The 18,905-nt window shown below is 37.2% G+C and overlaps 1 protein-coding gene across 3 annotated transcripts in view; it reads left to right on the top strand.

Moving 5' to 3' along the window:
* LOC107587334 (zinc finger and BTB domain-containing protein 44-like) overlaps nucleotides 1-11,854 on the top strand; it is a 17,579-nt gene extending 5,725 nt beyond the window's left edge. The window contains exons 2-7 of one of the 3 annotated variants that reach the window (XM_016275075.1): nucleotides 2,243-3,265; nucleotides 3,607-3,689; nucleotides 4,703-4,787; nucleotides 5,641-5,792; nucleotides 7,116-7,416; nucleotides 10,342-11,854. In XM_016275075.1, coding sequence (XP_016130561.1) covers nucleotides 2,274-3,265; nucleotides 3,607-3,689; nucleotides 4,703-4,787; nucleotides 5,641-5,792; nucleotides 7,116-7,416; nucleotides 10,342-10,687 — 1,959 coding nt within the window. In that variant the 5' untranslated portion in view covers nucleotides 2,243-2,273 and the 3' untranslated portion in view covers nucleotides 10,688-11,854. Of the gene's footprint in view, nucleotides 1-2,242; nucleotides 3,349-3,606; nucleotides 3,690-4,702; nucleotides 4,788-5,640; nucleotides 5,793-7,115; nucleotides 7,417-10,341 lie in introns of all 3 variants that reach the window. The other 2 variants (XM_016275076.1, XM_016275077.1) reach the window with 2 other exon arrangements.
* The last annotated feature ends 7,051 nt before the right edge of the window (nucleotides 11,855-18,905 follow it).

Raw genomic sequence — 18,905 nt, 5'->3', positions numbered from 1 at the left:
TCACTCACTCACTCAAAACTGTTCAGTCCATTCACATTTTATTTATCTATTTTCCGTGTCCACTTTTCTTTTCTACCCACTCACCATGTTTTTGCTGTCACATCGTATCTACACTGGACGCGACAAAGCATTGCAAATCATTTGAACGTTGTGTCAGTACGTTATAAATAGAACGAGTCAGCAGTTTACTGTCGGGGATTTGCCGCATCCAAGACAGCATCACTGATTATAACAGTTCTATTTATTGCGTCGCGTCGCGCCGCTGGCGTCCGGTTGTAGACACGATGTAAGTTAATGTAGCTTTCTGATGCTGCGTTTGAATTTTCATGCCACATTATTTGAAATTAGCGCGGGCCAAACTTTTTTCTCTCGCGGGCCGCCTATTGAGGAACCCTGTTCTAGTTGATGTGACATGTCATAATGATTTTGTAATTCTGCCTATTATGTCAGAATTATGATTTTTATGTATAAATTATTATTATTATTATTAATGTGGAAGAAATGGGGTTCTATAACTTTGTTGACAGTACTTTTTTTTGCTCATTTTTAGAATAATGTTAGATGTGGGCTATAAACCTTTAAAATAAACTAATTTCATTTATTTACTGTTAATAAGTTACTATGTTAACTTTAATATCCTTAAAAGATACATTTTATAAACATTTTCACACAAAAAAAAACCTGGACCACATTTTTGAACAGCCCTGGCTTAGAGCATTTACACCTTCAAAACCATTGGTAGTGCTTTTATCAATATTTCAGCCATGTCGTAGAGGTTGCTGCTGGAGCATTAAATCAGAAATGTGCAGTGGCAAAGGGTTTTAATGGCTATTTTATAGCTCTACACTTTAATTTCTCCCAAAATTGTTGTAAAGTCTCTGTGACTGTGGAATGCAGCTTACTGTTCTAAGAACTGAAAGTATTATCTTTCTAAGAATTAAATGATTTTTTTTCAATCTTTTGAATCTTAGATTACTTCATCTCCTTGTTTGATTAGGCACTGCAGTTGTAAACATTTAACAGAGAGTCAAGGACCAAAGATGATCTATTTCTCTTTAAACCCAGCCAGACTCATTTGGATGTCCGTATAGTTTAGACATATCTGCCATACCTCTGTTAGCTGTCAGCTGGATCCAAGCACTGCAACAGCAATACTTGGCAGATGTTATTTGAGGGAGTTTATTTGGGCTTGGGAGTGTTACAAAATCAGAATTCTTCAGCTCTAAATCATTCTAAGTATGTGCTTGTGCTTTGTGTCATAAGGACCACTGGAACTGAAAAGTGCTGAAGGTGTAAAGCCGGGTGTCTTCTGTCTGTACAAGTAGTTTTGCTAGATCAGCAGTTAGGAGAAATATTCCTTGCCAGTAACAAAAGTGAGATTTATGAACTATTACTTGAGAGGATGGTGGGAAATACTAAATAATGGACAATTTGATAAAGTCATTTTGTGCTGGTTTTTGGGCTCTTTTTATTATTACATATAATATTTAATTACAATTTTAAAGAAGGCAATAGGGATGTCACGATACCAAATATCTTGTAGTCGGTACAGATACCACCAAAAGTACTCGATACTCGGTACCCAAATCGATACTACAGTAATAAAAGAACAATAATACTTTAACATTTTAACCCTTTAACATTGCAAAAACACAACATTAGTGGCACTTGGCCTTCAAATAATAAATAAAATGAAGCCGTTCAGCATAGTGTTGACATGTACATTGAAACCTTTGATGCTCTTCACAGACACTCAAACAAATATGGGAGCATTTGAAAGCAGCCGCCTGTCAGCGGGTACTACCGGTACTGGAAAGGCAGGTTTCGTTACGTTTAAAAAATTTAAGTATTGACTTGGTACCCAAGTACCGGTACTTTTGACAACACTAGCAGGCAATGTGTGCAAGATATTTTGAGTTCTCATGGTTTTGCAATACTAATGTTTAACGATTAACCTATTAATCGATTGTTAAAGGGATAGTTCACCCAAAAATAAAAATGTTGTCATTGTGTACTCACCCTCATATCTACTTTTATGTGCCATAGAAGAAAGGAAGTCATACAGGTTTGAAACATTTACTGTCGAGTAAATGTTGACAGAATTTAAATTTTATGGGTGAACTATCTCTTTAATTTTAGTGTCAGTTGATTATAAATAATTTAGCAAACTTGTAACATGTAAATATAGCTTGCTTTTTATTAGCCATTTTGTTGCACTAATGTATCTTGTTATTCTTTCCAGGCAGTCCAGACTCCTCGTCCTACTGTGAAGGATGGGCGTGAAAACCTTCACTCACAACTCCCCCAGTCACAGCCAGGAGCTTTTGGATAAGCTCAACACCCTACGCAGTGAGGGCCACTTCTGTGACGTCACTATTCGCGTACAAGGCCAGATGTTCTCGGCCCACAAGGTAGTGCTAGCTTGCTGTAGTGACTTCCTTCGAGCAAAGCTCTCTGGGAAGCCGGCTGAAGAAGACACTGTAATTGTAGGCGAAGATAACAAACATGTGCTAGATCTTCAACACGTGACGGTCGCCGGTTTCGCTCCTCTTCTGGAATACGCTTACACATCAACCCTGTCCATTAGTACGGAGAATATCATCGACGTACTAGCAGCAGCTAGCTACATGCAGATGTTTGCGGTGGCCAACACTTGCTCTGAGTTCATGAAGTCCAGTATCCTGTGGAACTCGGCATCCTCGGGAGCAGGAGGCCCCAGTAGCATCCAGCCTCCAGTTTTACACAGGCCCCAAGAAACCCCTGAAGGCCATGCGAGCTGCACCCTTGCCCCTGTAGATGCCCTCTCGCCATCTCCGGTCTCGTCTGAGTGCAGTGTACCAGAGCGGCCCATCCCTGTGTGCCGCGAGTCTAGACGCAAGCGCAAAGGCTTTGCGAGCCCGCAACCAGCATCCTCAACCTCTCCACAAGTCCCCAACCCTTCTCCATCCTCTTCCTCCTTCCCAGAGAGTTCAGCCCAGGCTCTGGAACCATCTCTGTCCTTCTCCTGGACATACCCCTTTGGTATGGACCGGCGGTTTGCATCAGATAAGTCAAAACTACCCGAAGGTCTCCTGGAACCATCTGGAGGGGGGCAGGACTCTAGTGGACGGGCATTGGTGGAGTATCTGGCTTGCGAGGGCCCACGTGTAGGGGGCGTGGCAGGGGTGGAGGAGGAGGAAGAAGAGGATGTGCAGGTGAAGGTGGAGAGGCTGAGTGATGAAGAAGTGCATGAAGAAGCTTCTCAACCAGTCAGTGCTCCACACAGTTCTCTGAGTGACCAGCAGACAGTTCCTGGCAATGAACACACCCATGAGGATCTACTAATCAGCCCTCAGTCCTCATCCATTGGTAAGACTCTTTAGTCTTACACACTTACCTAATAGTGATACTCTAAATTTATTTTGATATTTTGGTTATTTTGTAAAATATCATGTGGTGTGACTCCCAAATACGTAATGACGTTTATTTATTAATAATTCATAAAAAAATTATAAAAAAAACTTGAAAAATACACAACTGTTTTTTAAAGTGTTAGGTCAGTAAATGTTTATTTATTTTTTTAACAAAGCATGAAGAAGCTTCTCAACCAGTCAGTGCTCCACACAGTTCTCTGAGTGACCAGCAGACAGTTCCTGGCAATGAACACACCCATGAGGATCTACTAATCAGCCCTCAGTCCTCATCCATTGGTAAGACTCTTTAGTCTTACACACTTACCTAATAGTGATACTCTAAATTTATTTTGATATTTTGGTTATTTTGTAAAATATCATGTGGTGTGACTCCCAAATACGTAATGACGTTTATTTATTAATAATTCATAAAAAAATTATAAAAAAAACTTGAAAAATACACAACTGTTTTTTAAAGTGTTAAATGTTTATTTATTTTTTTAACAAAATTAATACTTTAATTTAGCAAAAATGCATTAAATTGAAAAAAGTGACAATAATGACATTTATAATGTTACAAAAGATTTATATTTCAAATAAATGTTAATAAACTTCTATTCATTAAATAATACAGAAAAATATCAGAAACCATTTTCAACGATAATAATATATGTTTCTTGCTCCAAATCAGCATATTAGAATATTTTCTGAAGAGTTTCTGAAAATTCAGCTTTGGCATCACCGGAATAAATAACAAAACAGAAAACAGTTATTGTAATTAATGTGAAATTATTTTACAATATTAGTTTTACTTATTTTTGTCATATGAATGCAGCCTTGGTGAGCAAGAGTCCTCTTTCAAAAACAAAGAAAAATCTTACTAGTCCTAAAATTTTGCATAGAAGTGTTTATTTCAAAACCCTTTTGCAATTATGATGTGTACATATCCTTGCTTGCACATGACATTTAAGTCATTAACTGACACCTTCCTGTAAATGGTCTAAAAGATCTTCCAAACCATATGAAATCAACCAGGATACAAAGAGTACATTTATAAGAACTTGGAAAAGTGTTTTAGAAATCAAGTTTAAAACATATGTAACATTTTTTTATTGTAAATAAATATGTCATTGAGCCAAGTGTATTTGTCTTTAGTGAGTCAGTAGATTATCAGACATAATTTTCCTGCTCTTTCACTGTATCAGCCTTATGTTTACTTAACGTATATACCTCATACAGTATTTATCACACTGACACACTGAGTTTAACTGGAATAGAGGTTCAAAAACAATGTTCTGCACTTTCTTCAGGCTCCCTGGATGAGGGGGTGACAGAGGGTCTCCAATCCATGCAGGGCACTCCGAACACTACTGGTCACATGGAGGAGGATGAGAGGTAAGAGCCCTTTGGGTGTCTGTGTTGTTTTTACAGAGTATCCTTTTACGTCATCTCACTTTTATGATTGAACTAAAGGGCCCCTCTGAGGAGGGACATAATTTTTCAGTCTTCTCATCATTGTCTGTCCTCCTCAAGTATACTTATTTCTAAGCAGTAGAGGCTTCTGTGATATTGTAGTGGCTATTAAGATGAGGATTTCTTGCCAAGAGGCCAGAGAAGCTAGTTGGCAGACTTTCTGGAAACTTATTGGACCTGGATTTGCCTTTTGGAATACTGGAAGAGTAGTGAAATGGTATGATGCAAAACAAATGGTATAAAAAAGACACTGCTTTCCGTCTGAGCAGTGAAGTCTGCTTTGATATGACAACTTGATGTGCCTGACTAAATGTGCTATATGTTAGCCTTAAACATTTGTGGGGTGATCTCTGTGGATCTGTAGACAAAGGAAAGAGTAATGGTAGCATGAATACAAGTAAAATACTCAGTAGGCAATTTGAAAGGAGGGCGTTTCTGAAGCTTGGTGCTGACATGACCGTCATAGTGACAACAGCCAATCACATTAGTCTTCTGGTGTTGCATGAACGCGATTGGCTAGCATCTGCGCTAGGGTATTTGCATAAGGCGATCTGATTGGCTGATGCCTGCATTGCCGCTTGAAAAGTTGAAAAGTTTTCAACTTCTGCCGCGATCAAAGTAAATTCATTTCGCCAACGCTTGACGTCACTCCATTCAAAGTAAACGAGAGGCGTTGACGCTGACGCCCCGTGTGAATGGGGCGTCAGTCTCTGTGTGCAGTTGGCATCTACCGTAATTAGTCACTTTTCCTCTTTTCCTGTCACTCTTTCTCCAGGCTGGAGAATGTCCAGTACCCATACCACCTGTACATTAGCCCCTCCACTCGCCCAGGACTCAACGGTCCTGAACGGCCCTTCCAGTGCCCTACATGTGGCGTCCGCTTCACTCGAATACAGAATCTCAAGCAGCACATGCTCATCCACTCTGGTGAGAGAACCTCTGCTATTACAGGACTCCACATTGACAGAGGCATTGCGTGTGAATAGAAAGATAACTTTTTTACATGTTGTTTTTTTCAAGGGGACTCAAGTAGGGCTGGGCAATAAACAGTATCATATTGAGATTACAATAAAATTGATGTCGATAATGATAAGCTCTGGGCATTTTTAGTCTATGGATTAATCTGTCACACAGCAGAAATAAACACAACAGCAAATCAGTGCATGCCACTAATATCACTAATTTCAGCATCTGCCATCTCAATATATAAAGACATGAACACATGAACTTCATCTCCATCAGAGTTGTTCTGAGAGTCACTTCACAAGCTTTTCACCATTTAATTTGAGAAAAACTACTGTCAACTACACACTGAAACTCAACAATCTTCACAACAACCCGTCAAAATAAAAGTTAAATTTAACTTGACGAAATAACAGAAATATATTACTATTGTGTATGAAAATGTACTTCTCAAAGTAAAATCGTATATATATAATAATTATTATAATAATAATATTATTATTATTTTTAAGCAGTATCGTACAACCAAGGTATTTTTTTCATTCATGTTTCAATTAATGGTAAACGAATACTGTGATAAATATTGCTATCATATGATGTGGGAAAAAATTTAGTCATATTATTTTTGGCCATATTACCCAGCCTACTTAAGAGTAAAAACACTATATTATTATTACTATAATCTTATTAGGTCATGTAGTGTTTGCAGACCTCTGTGGATTACTTGTGTCTATGAGCATTTTGCTAATACTTCAACTACTGAAGCTTTATTGTTAAAATGTTTTAGGACAGCTGACAACCTTTCATACAAGAACATGGAAAAGCTTAATATCGGGCCCTGTATTACATACACTTCTTGTTTGGAGAAGAGTACATTATGATTCACCCTAATCTACTTGCTAGTTTATACAGAGGTGCCGTTTTGTTTGCTGTTGAATGTCCAAACAGAACTCCTCTTTACGGCGATTAGTTATGGACTGGTGAAAGTGATTGCATGCAATTGGTTTAGTTGTGGCTTATGTGAACTACATGACATATACTGCTAGACTGAACCTTCACAATAAACATCCTGGCTTATTTGCATGAGTAGAAAGATGTGTTTAGTTTTTTTGTCCTTTTTTTTTTTTTAGCAGGTGTAGCTCAGTTAGCACACAACCTACTTAAACAAAGACACATTCTTTTTGCGGTCCTTTCAGTCTCATTCAACTTCATTGTCATCATTATTTACCCATTATCCCCGGTTTTCTGATATAGTTGACTGTAATCTTTTACATATTTCTTCTACAGGTATTAAGCCATTCCAGTGTGACCGCTGCGGGAAAAAGTTTACGCGGGCTTACTCCCTGAAGATGCACCGGCTGAAGCACGAAGGTAAACGCTGTTTCCGGTGCCAGATCTGTAGCGCCACTTTCACTTCCTTCGGTGAATATAAGCATCACATGAGGGTGTCTCGCCACATCATCCGCAAGCCTCGGATTTACGAGTGCAAAACGTGCGGCGCCATGTTTACCAACTCCGGCAATTTAATCGTACATCTGAGGAGTCTCAACCATGAGGCGTCAGAACTAGCAAACTACTTCCAGAACAGGTGAGGAGGAGCTGAACATTCTAAGAAAATTTGTAGAAGTACAAATTTAGTTTTGTTCGGTCGGCCGTTCATCCCATGTTGAGGTAGCAGAAACGTTTTTTGAATTAGGGGTAGAAATGATCTAACTGCATTGAACAATATGTGTAGTAAGTAAAATTACAATAAGGTTTAATTCGTTAGTTAATGCATTAGGTGTCATGACCTAACAATAAACAGTACTTTAAGGCATGTATTAATATTGATTAATGTTAATTTCACAAAGATTTAATCGTACATCTGAGGAGTCTCAACCATGAGGCGTCAGAACTAGCAAACTACTTCCAGAACAGGTGAGGAGGAGCTGAACATTCTAAGAAAATTTGTAGAAGTACAAATTTAGTTTTGTTCGGTCGGCCGTTCATCCCATGTTGAGGTAGCAGAAACGTTTTTTGAATTAGGGGTAGAAATGATCTAACTGCATTGAACAATATGTGTAGTAAGTAAAATTACAATAAGGTTTAATTCGTTAACATTAGTTAATGCATTAGGTGTCATGACCTAACAATAAACAGTACTTTAAGGCATGTATTAATATTGATTAATGTTAATTTCACAAAGAAAAATAAACTTGCATTCAAAAGTTACGTACAAGATTTTATATATCTCTTATGCTCGATCAAAAACACAGTAATATTGTGAAATATTACTACAATTTAAAAGATTTATTTTCTATTTAAGCTGAATTTGCAGCAGCCTTCAGTGTCACATGATCCTTCAGAAATCATTTTATTATTCTGATTTGGTGCTCAGGTTACATTTCTTATTGTCAAGGTTGAACATGATTTTTGTGGAAATCGTGATGCATTTTTTTCAGGATTCTTTGATGAATAGTTCAAAAGAACAGCATTTATTTGACATAAAACATAACAACATAAGTCTTTCCTGTAACTTTTAATCAATTTAATGCATCCTTACCGCATACAAGTATCAATTTCTTTAATAAAATCTTACTGGCCTCAAACTTTTGAACGGGAGTGTACATTTATTAACAAATTAACATTAGGTCATGTATTGTGAACATACATTAATTAACAATGACCAGTAGTTAACCTGGATTAATCAATTGATACCTAATGCATTAATGTCAACTGATTGAACCTTTTTGTAAAGTGTTCCTGGTTAAACATTGTGTATTTTCAAAGACAGCTGAAGATGACGGGTTTTTCTCATTGAGGTGTGATTGACAAAATGCATCCCTCAGATGAAATGTCTTTCCTGCTTAGTTTTAAGAGGTTTACCGCAGTCCAGGGTTACACCCAGTTGCATTGTGCTGCATTTGGCAGAACATTATTCGATGAATAGAGCTTTCAGGAAATCAAAGCATCTCCTCTATTGACTCTCCTGATTAGTATTATGACAAGTACAGTGTTGATCTGTTTCTGACTAGCTTTAACACATGGGCACACACCCTTCAGTTTTCCTTTTATTCTGTTCTCAAAATGGCACGTGTATTCCTCCTAGATGTGTTCTCCAGAGAAAACCAACTAAGCGGCTTTCCTGTTTGAAAACAAGTATTTTCTAAATGGAATAATCATGGCTTTGATTCCATTTTGGAAGTAGTGAGAGTTGGACTGTGTAATAGGAAAAGAAACACTGAGATGTAAACATTTGGAGTGAGCAGGGAAATCAATCCTACATCAGCTAATTACTGCTGAATAGGTTTTTTTAAATGTGAAGTTCTCAAAAAAGCTCAGTGGAATCATTGTCTATGGTTCTGAGGAGACTCTAAGAGACATTCTTCTGAGGTAATCTTCATGACGGTAGCCCTTCATTAAAGCAGAGGGAATGGAGTCAGGTGCTTTTATTCATTGAGCTCCTGCTACACGTAGATTCCCTTATTTCATTCAACTGTTTATTTAATTTAAGCCCTCTCTCTTAGGATCTGTGTTCTATTCATCTTTGTCAGGCACAAATAAACAGCGTCTATGCAAGTTACAGTGCTGAGGCAATAGTTTGGCTCTGGCATGTGCTTATTAAGAAAGGGAGTGGTCGTGTACTGTATGCTGATAAAGTTTTATGTGTTGCGATTGCAAGAAACAGCCAGCATTACAGCCATAGTTTTCAGAGATCTTTACTTTCAGGGACTTCATTTTTAAGTGTAATTTTAAGATGAGAAAAAACGTACAAATTGCTAACTCGGTTATTTAGATGTCTCACATATTTTAAATATATATTTTAAATTCATTTTTGTAATAATTGTTTTAAAAAAATAATTTTAATACCTAACTTAAAGTTTCTGTTAAGAACCTTTCATTTGAAAATCAGTGTTAAGAGTGCAACATCTTGCTGTGAAAAAATAGGAAATTATGTCTAAATCCTATTCATGGATTAAGCTATTAGTGTTTGAATTGTGATCGCTTGCTATATCACTTTTTCTGCCAAGCCACAATCCTCAATCTAGTTTTAAAGCTTCAATTTTGACTTTTGTTTAGATAGCTGGACTGTTTTGCCAGAGGACATTTTGCCAAAATGTATTGTTAGACTTGAACATGCTAGGACTGGCTGTCTGTAAAAAAAAAAAAGAGGATCCAAAGATTCTTAGACTCATATACCAAACTTGGAACACAATCTTTGATGAATCATAAAAACTTATTTTTTTGACAAATAACATTTGAACTTGTGTCTGAGTGGTTTGACATCCTCAGATTGTGGCTTCACAGAGGAGACTGAAAGCAATAACTTTTACTTTTACCTACTTTTGTGTTTTAGTCCCATTAAGCAAGTATTTTTTATAAAAATGTTTGAGATTATAGTGCTTAGAAATAAATGAAGGTACTAAGATTCTGAAAGTTTATTAAACTTTTCAGTTTTACCTTACGTGGAGTTAGTATTGTCGGCAGACATGATTTTCTGAACATTGGCCCATCTCTCCCTTTGTTGCCCTAGTGAGTTCCTCCTCCCAGACTACCTGAGTCACATGCAAGAGGAAGAGGGGCTGGGACACTTTGAGATGAGTGAGCAGACCTTTGAAGCTTCTTCATCCTCTTCCTCAGTCCAAACAACAGTTATCTCTCAAGTTTCCTCTACCATGAACTATGACAACCACACTTCTGCACCTCCTTCCCAAACCCCAAACCCCAGGTCAGGGCACGGAGGAGAGGCCGCACAAGTGGACCATCCGAAGTCCACTGCTGTTGTGACCTCTCTGCAAGACCCGGAGGAAGACGAGGGAGAGAAGGACAGAGGTGGAAGAAAGAAGAAGAAAAGACTAGTGTCAATTACAATTGAGTGAAAACATTCCATACCTGTAAACATGTATAATAACAGTCAATGTCCTGTTGCCCACTCAATACTTCTGTTGTTGACGGCCTATTATACTCTCAGAAAAAAAGGTACAAAAGCTGCCATTGGGGCGGTACCTTTGAAAAAGGTACACCTTTGTACTTTATTTATAAGTGTGCATATTAATATCTTAAAAGTATTAGTACCTAAAATTTATATATTAGTACTACAGATGCACTGATCAACGGGCCAGGGACCGGAATTAGCCGATTTTCCGCATGATCAGCCCAGACCGGTGACCGGCTGGTCAATCTCACGTCGTGTCGATTCTGAGCAGTCCATTTTGACGTCACAGCTATGCTCATGCGACTCACATCCGCGTGTAAACTTGGAAGTTCTTCACTGTGAGTGAAGAATACACAACGTTTGCAATTTGTTATACGTGTAAGGCCAGAGTAAACTGAGGGGGGGACCACAGGGCTTGATTACGCTTGTCCGGGACAAGCCAAGTAGATGGAGACCTCCAAAATGGGGTGTGACCTCCAAAACTGGGTGTTAACTCCAAAAGGGGGCGGGATCTCCACATGCAAGAGTTAGTAAATTAATCAGCATTTCTTGCATAAAGTTGAATTAATATTACATCAAATGTAAGCTAATGTGAAATATAAAGTTACTAAATATGCTTTTAAACATGTTTAATTTAGGTTTCCTTGGCCCTGTCCCACCACAACGCTCTGGAGTTATAGCCGGTTAAAGCTGGATCTTTGGGGAACGATAGCTCCCGACTGATTTGCCCGACTGGACAAGAAGTCTGATTAAAACGTCAATAACAAAAATAACTAAGGAAACTTGGCCATCAAAAATGTTTGTGCGAGAATGATTGTGATTTTATTGCATTCAGTGTAAACGGAGACTAATAATGTATTGATGTCTTGACAGATGAGGGTTGTGCTGAGTGAGAGAGAGTGAGAGAGAGACTCGTGCAGAAATCAAAACAAATGAGTGCAACAACACACACAAAGTAACTCACAGAAAGTTAGAGAACCATACTGCTGCAGAAGGTAAGCAACATTACAAGACCAAGATGTTTCCCCAAATATCAACATGATTGCAATGTGACACTGATTTTATACCATAGTAGTGTAATAAACAAGTTAAAATTAAATGACTTTTTAGACACAAAATTTACTGTTTTTGCTCAATTACGCTGACAAAAATAGTTCCAATCAAAGCCACAGCAGAACTGTTGTGTGTCTCCGAGCAACACAGCGGGATTACGTTACTGAATGAATCCACGTTTTTGAATGAATAGAGTGAGTCAATGATTCAGTATCCCATTTATACTGAATCATTCATGAGTCAGTTGCCTAGTTTATGAATGAATCAGCCATTTGAACTAATCGGTTGAATGAATGACTAAATGACTCACTCATTAAAACAGGTATTTGCTGCCAACTACTGGTGGTTTGGTTTCATATTAAAAGTATCCTTGCTTTTTTCCCAACATTTCTTATTTGTATGTTCAAAGAAATTATTTAAAACATTAATCTTATGACATTAGTTATGCATTTGTAATTTAGCGGTGTAAATTCATTTATGGCACCTCAGCTAAATCAAACAGCCTAATAAAAATACATCTAATGCCACTTCAGATGCAGCTTCTGTTTCCTCTGCAGTGGAAGGATAGAGTTTGTTAATACTGATTTCATTTGAATGGTAACAACTCTACAGTTTCTTATTATTCTAACTGAATTAATTGACACAATTTAAGAATTTGATGTGAAAGATGAGACATACATTTAATAAGGTTAGGGGAAAAATGCCCATTTATAAACAGTGGGAAATGACATCTGTTTTGTTATATACAGCAGTGGTTCCCACTGCATATTTTGCATATCTCTTTTTTTTTCTGACACACCCATTTCAGGTCTCTGAGTCTACTAATGAACTGATGATCTGAATCAGGTGTGTTTTATTAAGGAGACATGGAAAACATGCAGTGTTGGGGGGGCTTCAGGTATGTGGTTGGGAACCCCTGATATACAGCAACTAATTTCTACCTCTTTCCAGTCACAGAGCACTTTATTTTGAGAGTTGGTTAAGTGAGAGAGCATCTGTAACTTAGTCCAGATTGGGGGGGAACTGTAATGTTTAATTATTTCTTTTATTATGTATTTCTTTTTTTTTCTTTTCTTTTTTTTTATTATTTATTTTTTGCATTGAAAAAAAAAGCAGATTTTTGTTTTTATACGATGCCAATTATAGTTCTTAGAAAGAAAACCGGAATCGGCAGGCCACACTTACAAATAAAATTGGAAATCGGAATCGGCCAAGTAAATTGCAATCGGTGCATCTCTAATTAGTACCTAAATGGTTAATTTTAGTACCTTTTGAAAAGGTAATGCCCCAATGACAACTTTAGTATTTTTTTTTCTGAGAGTGTATGATTTAACCGCTTAAAAACTTGGTGTTTCATTATGAAAAAGTGCAATGCCTTTTAATTTGTGGGGGTTACTTTAAAATTGTTGTAGTATCTCATTTGATTTGGATTTACATAGAAATATCTCTGATAGACGATCATGGTTCTAAATTTAAAAAAGAAAAAAAAACTTGAAATAAATGTGACACTTTTTATTAGTAGCCCATTAATATCTGTGACTATAATGATTTTTTTCACATTTGTTTTATATTTAATTATATTTTTATTACATAATTCTTGTTTTTAACCGTTTTGTGGCAGTCTGTTGAAAATAATCAAATTGTATACTTTTTTTTTTTTTTTAATGATGTTCAACCATGATTGATGGTCTCCATTTATTATGCAACTTCCTTTTCTCCTATTTCAAACAAACCTGTTATAAACTGGGAAGCTTCAGTCATCTGAGGACCGCTCCTAAAAATGTGAAAGACCGTGTTACTGCTTCCATGTGTGTTCAGAGCAGAAACAAAACACACTGAATCTGACTGGCACAAAACACCCATGAAACCCTGTTAATGGGTTGTTGTGCATTGACTGACTAATCTGATGTGCTTTAGAGTGTTGTTTTGAATACGTGTATATGTGAAGAGTAGCCCTGTTTTCCTAGCCCTCTTTTCTGCTGTATGTGTAATGCTGCTAAATTTTGTAAACTGTGCCTCTTGCCCAGCTCTCCGAACCACTCGTCAATTTGATCTAAAGAGCTGTATGTGAATGCTTTGGGTTTAACATTCTTCTTTTGATTGTGACATATGGAAGAAATGTCAAATGGGTTACATTTGAATAGAGTGGAAGGAAGGTGATATTTCCATAGGCTTTCCCATTTTATTGCTGTTGGAATTATACTATGGAATTTTCTCCATAACTTGATGCCATAGTTGAGTGTGCCTAATAGTCTCCCAAACAAAGTTTATGAACACCTTGTGACTATGGCATGAGCCTTGATTGAAACTTTGGAATATGTAGCATTTGTTTTGTTTGGTGGTTGTAACGATCTCGTATCTTCGCTTCCTTCGTGTGATATTGCACCTGGCAATCAGTCAAACAAGTCTCGAAGCTGCTCCATTCCAATATGATTTTGTAGGGAACAAAAAGTTTTAATAAGTGTTGTGCAATATTGTTTAGGATGATTCACGTGGTCCAAAGTAAAAACCTTTTATACTGCAGTGGACAATGAGCTGAATGACTGAAGATAATGAAATACAGGAAGGGGGCTAGTCGAGGGAATAAGCTAAAGCATGTGCTCTTCCATAAACTGTTCATATGAATTGTTAATGCACAAACAGCGAAAGAAATCGCATTGTGTTACAAAAACTAGGTTGCAATATCGTTCGCTGATGTCATTTCCCTCGAGACAGTCTCCCGCTTATCTCACTCTCTCCATTTTTGTGACCGCCGGCTGTAGCTCAAACTCAATTACTTCATGGTCTGAGAGTTTGTAGTGACGCATTTATCCATAAGACAATATTGGCTGTCTGTCCCAGATTGCTCTTTGTGCTACTTGCATGTTTTCCGTGCAAAATGAAATATGGGTAAAAAAAAAAATCAATATAGCATGGGTTGATTCGTTTGTTGGATGTTGTTTCAGATATGTGCAGCTACCATTTTGTATACAATATTCAATCTTTGGTGTTCAGTTGTTTGAGCAGAAAGAAAGCGTGATATTTCAGTAGTCCTAATGATTTTTCCAGATTCTGTATCGATGACAGTTACCATAAAAAGTGTCAATTTGTACATTTGTAATATCAGTGTGAGTGTGAGTAGTTATTTGACTTGAGCCTTGTAGTGTTCGCTTTTGTGACCATGTCTTATTGATATATACTCTATATTCTTTTTTTAAAGCCTATTGTTTTAGTCGTATCTTGTGCCTTTTGGATATTGGATCTGTATTGTATTTTAATTGGCAGAAACATGCATTGATATGAATTCATAATGTTTTGTAGACAGAATGCTGGTAGACTTCAAATGTAGCTTGAAACTAAAAATATTTTTGAAGTGCTATTCAACCAACACATGGTTTAAACTGTATGTTTTGTGTTTATTTTCATAAAGACAAATGTACTAGTCGTTTTGTATCTCTTCACTGGTTTTTATCATCCATTTCTGTGCCAATTCAGATTTATTGAATGATGTTTTGTAAAAACATTACGTACATCAAGTTTTACAGTAAATGGTTACAGCCTAACACTCCAAGTTTGTTTAAATTCATTGCTTCCATTCTAATTGCTAAATACTCATTCTGGCTTATGTACTTGCCATACAATATTCCAACACACATGTACAATAACGATTAAATTTTTTTCACAAATTATATATATATTTTTAATTATTTTAAAAAAGAAATTAAAAACTCCTACTCAGCAAGAATGCATTAAACTGATTAAAAATGCTGTTATTTTTAAACGTTCTATTCATCAAATAACCCTGAAAAAAAATGTATCAAGGTTTCCCCAATAATATTAAGAAGCACATCGGTTTTCAATATTGATATCAGGATATTTTCAATATATATCAGGATATTTCTGAAGCTGACACTAAAGACTGGTGTAACAGCTTTGCCATCACAGGAATAAATTACACTTTAAAATATTAATTATATTTTCTTACTTAAATTTGTAATATTTCATATATTGCTTGTAGCGAATCAGCTCATGGGGAAATATTAATAATTAACCATAACTAGTTATAATTAACTATTCATATTTTAGATCCACTGTAGATATTTAGCTGACCACTCAGAGTCAACTGTCTTGTCAATTCTAAGACGTTAATTTCCTGGTTAAGGGAAATAACTTTCTTACTGTACAATTCTATAAGCTTGTAACGTAAATCTGCATGATTATTGACTCCGGTTATGAGTAAACAATGAACATGTCAAGTGTGATACAAGTAAGGTTTTATTAACTACATAAACACTTAAACTAGTCTAACATATTACATAAACACATTAAGCCGGTCTAACATACACATACACACACACACACACACACATACAGTTGGTATAGGAAAGGGTTAAAGTTTAACTCAGCATAGAAAGAGGCATAAAGAATGAATTTTATGGAACACTTTGCATGTATATTCAACAGATCAAAGCCTTCAGGGATACGTCAGATTCTGAGTTCAAACACACCTTTGTAAAAAGGTGTAACTGATACTTAATGTATCAATTAATAAGACTAAGTTTGATACTTAGCGAGTCTCGGCGGTCTGAAAGAGATTCCTGATGCAAATCTTAAAGCTTCCCGTAGATCTTTGCTGAATTCGGGTCGATGAAAAGAACCAGTTTGAGTCAGTGTCACTTGATGAATGGAAAGGACTAGGCCGAAGAAAGGCCTGGCACAGATGCTTTGTATCCTGAAGCGTTTTTCTCACATCTTCATCTTTGCTTCTGACCGAACCACCGACTGAGGCGGGTTCCTGGAGCCGGGGCTTTAAGGTCGGAGAAGATCTCCGCCTTTCAAGATGGGCTTGTCCAATGAGCACAATGGAATTTCCGAGCGGGAGGGGGCAATTGCTGGAGGGTTTACGACCCTTTGTTCTCTAAGCATGGTAATTTGCAAATGGACTTAAATCGAAACTATTAACGATTCTCAGGGTGCTAATATATATTGCCTATGTACCACCATATAATATACACGCTTGTTTCGATCATAAGAAGGCTAATTCATAGATACTAAACAAGGTAAGATTACATATAGTGAAAAGGGAGGATCAGGAATGGGTCCCCTCACAAGCATACTAAAATAGTCTAAGAATATCAAAGACAAAATACACAATGACAATAATATACTCAATGGCCTGAAGAAATATGTGTGTTCATTCAAATAACGTTTTTTCTATGAATTAACTAGAACACAGTCCATTTCTACTCTGCTTTTCCTTGGGACAAGAGTGGGCTATCCTTCTCACATTCCTGGGGGGTCATAAAACCAGTGATATCATGATTAGTTGTCACGGTGACCAGAGGGCCTGGTGTTCAGCAGACATCCTGGCATCCAGTTTATTGAGTGAGGGGACTGTGACGATTTGTTAACCTAATGAATAATTGATTTGTTAAATCAAATTAAAATTAGTGTGTCAGATTGGTCGAGACGCTACATGCTGTTTTTACTATATTTTGGCTGCCTTGGTGAGCATAAAAGAAAAAAAGAAATCTTACTGATCCAAACTTTTGAACTGTAGTGTATATGTGCATATACTATCATTCAACTCAGTAAATAAAGTACAGATTAAATCTGGGGCCCCATTTATGAATGACGTACATATTTGACCTTGGAGTGTGCATATGCTAAAATCCTGGTCAACTTTCAGATTTACAAAAACTCCATTCTTAAGTCAAGGAATTGGATGTTGACTGGTGCTCTTTTATGTGCTAATGACATTAATCAGGGGCATTCACAAGGCAGAGATTTAAAACCATTCAGAAAAACTAAATGTCAAGATAATTTACAATTTAAAGATTTTACATCTGGAAGAGAGGCGTACGCATGTTTTTTGTGCGTACGTTAATTTCTCTGAATCACACATATGCACATTAGAGAAATGGTCTCAGTTTAAATGACTATTTCTCTGCAACATTTTATAAACGAGTCCCTAGGTTCCTATATACAGGAATGTGTATGAGTATGACCATGTTCATAAACTGCTGAAAAAGTTTTTGCACTGTAATTAACATCTCACTTGACATTCTCTGTGAATATACCAGCGGTTTCTATATCAGAAAAAAAAGGACGGTAATAAGGAAATTCTTGGCAACCACGTTCACAAACACATGCTAAAAGAAACAATGAGAGGCTTTTAATTTTGCCTTGGCATTCTAGATGAAGTTTTTGTGACCGCACAGTATTTGCAGAGTCCAAGCACCTGCTTGTGATTTGGCGTCCTCCGGCTGCATGACCCACCAACCCTGGAGGGGTGGTTATGGAAAGCCCTAAAAATGGGTCAAGTCAGATAACGTTCACAAAATGAAGGGGTTTGATTCATCATGACTGAGGCACAATATGTAAGATTTTTGTAATAAAATATCCATAAACCATTTCCACAGTGATATATTTCATGCAGTTGTGTACTTACATTATCCCAAAAGTTCTAAGGATTTGTAAATCCAGAGAATTTTCCGTTTTAAATAATGGCTCATCCTTTGTCATTGTCACCTGTCGATGATGTTATTTCTGCGATATCCTCGGTTTCCGCTTGAAGAAACTATGGCAGCACACGTGGACAAATGTGGAAGTGGTGACGTTTAGTCATCATGGATCACATTTTTGCGTTCGTAATTGTTCATAATATTGCCGTTTGTTTGTACGTCAGTAACGCTTTTTACCAAGTCTGGTGAACAAGTCTATGGCAGTGTAAAACCCTGCAGCATTAACCCACCAAATCATTGGACAAATAGTCACATATCAGTATCAGACTAATATAGCATTAAATATCACATTCCCTGCAGCTAATTTATTAGGATAACATAAATAGTGTGTGTGACGAGAGGGGCGGGGCCGAGAGCCGTGGGAACGGAGCGAGGCCGGTGGAGTAATTGCTAATGCGCGACACCTGCGCCACTCACCGGTCTCGAGTCTCACGGAGGAGCTCCGGAAGGATACAAAGGAGGAGTGATGACAGGGAAAGAAGAGAGAGGACCAGGCCTGGGTTTTATTTTGTGTTTTGGTTTTGTTTGTGCGCGACAGTCGTCCGCGAGGGGCTGTCGCGCTATTTTGAGTTTATTTTATTATTAAAGTTTGTTTAAATGTTAAAA

The sequence above is a fragment of the Sinocyclocheilus grahami genome, unplaced genomic scaffold (genome assembly GCF_001515645.1).
Source record: "Sinocyclocheilus grahami isolate Dianchi unplaced genomic scaffold, SAMN03320097.WGS_v1.1 scaffold92.1, whole genome shotgun sequence".
NCBI lineage: Eukaryota > Metazoa > Chordata > Actinopteri > Cypriniformes > Cyprinidae > Sinocyclocheilus > Sinocyclocheilus grahami.
The sequence above is the reverse complement of the archived record's forward strand: the minus strand, read 5'-3'. Positions and strand labels throughout refer to the sequence as shown.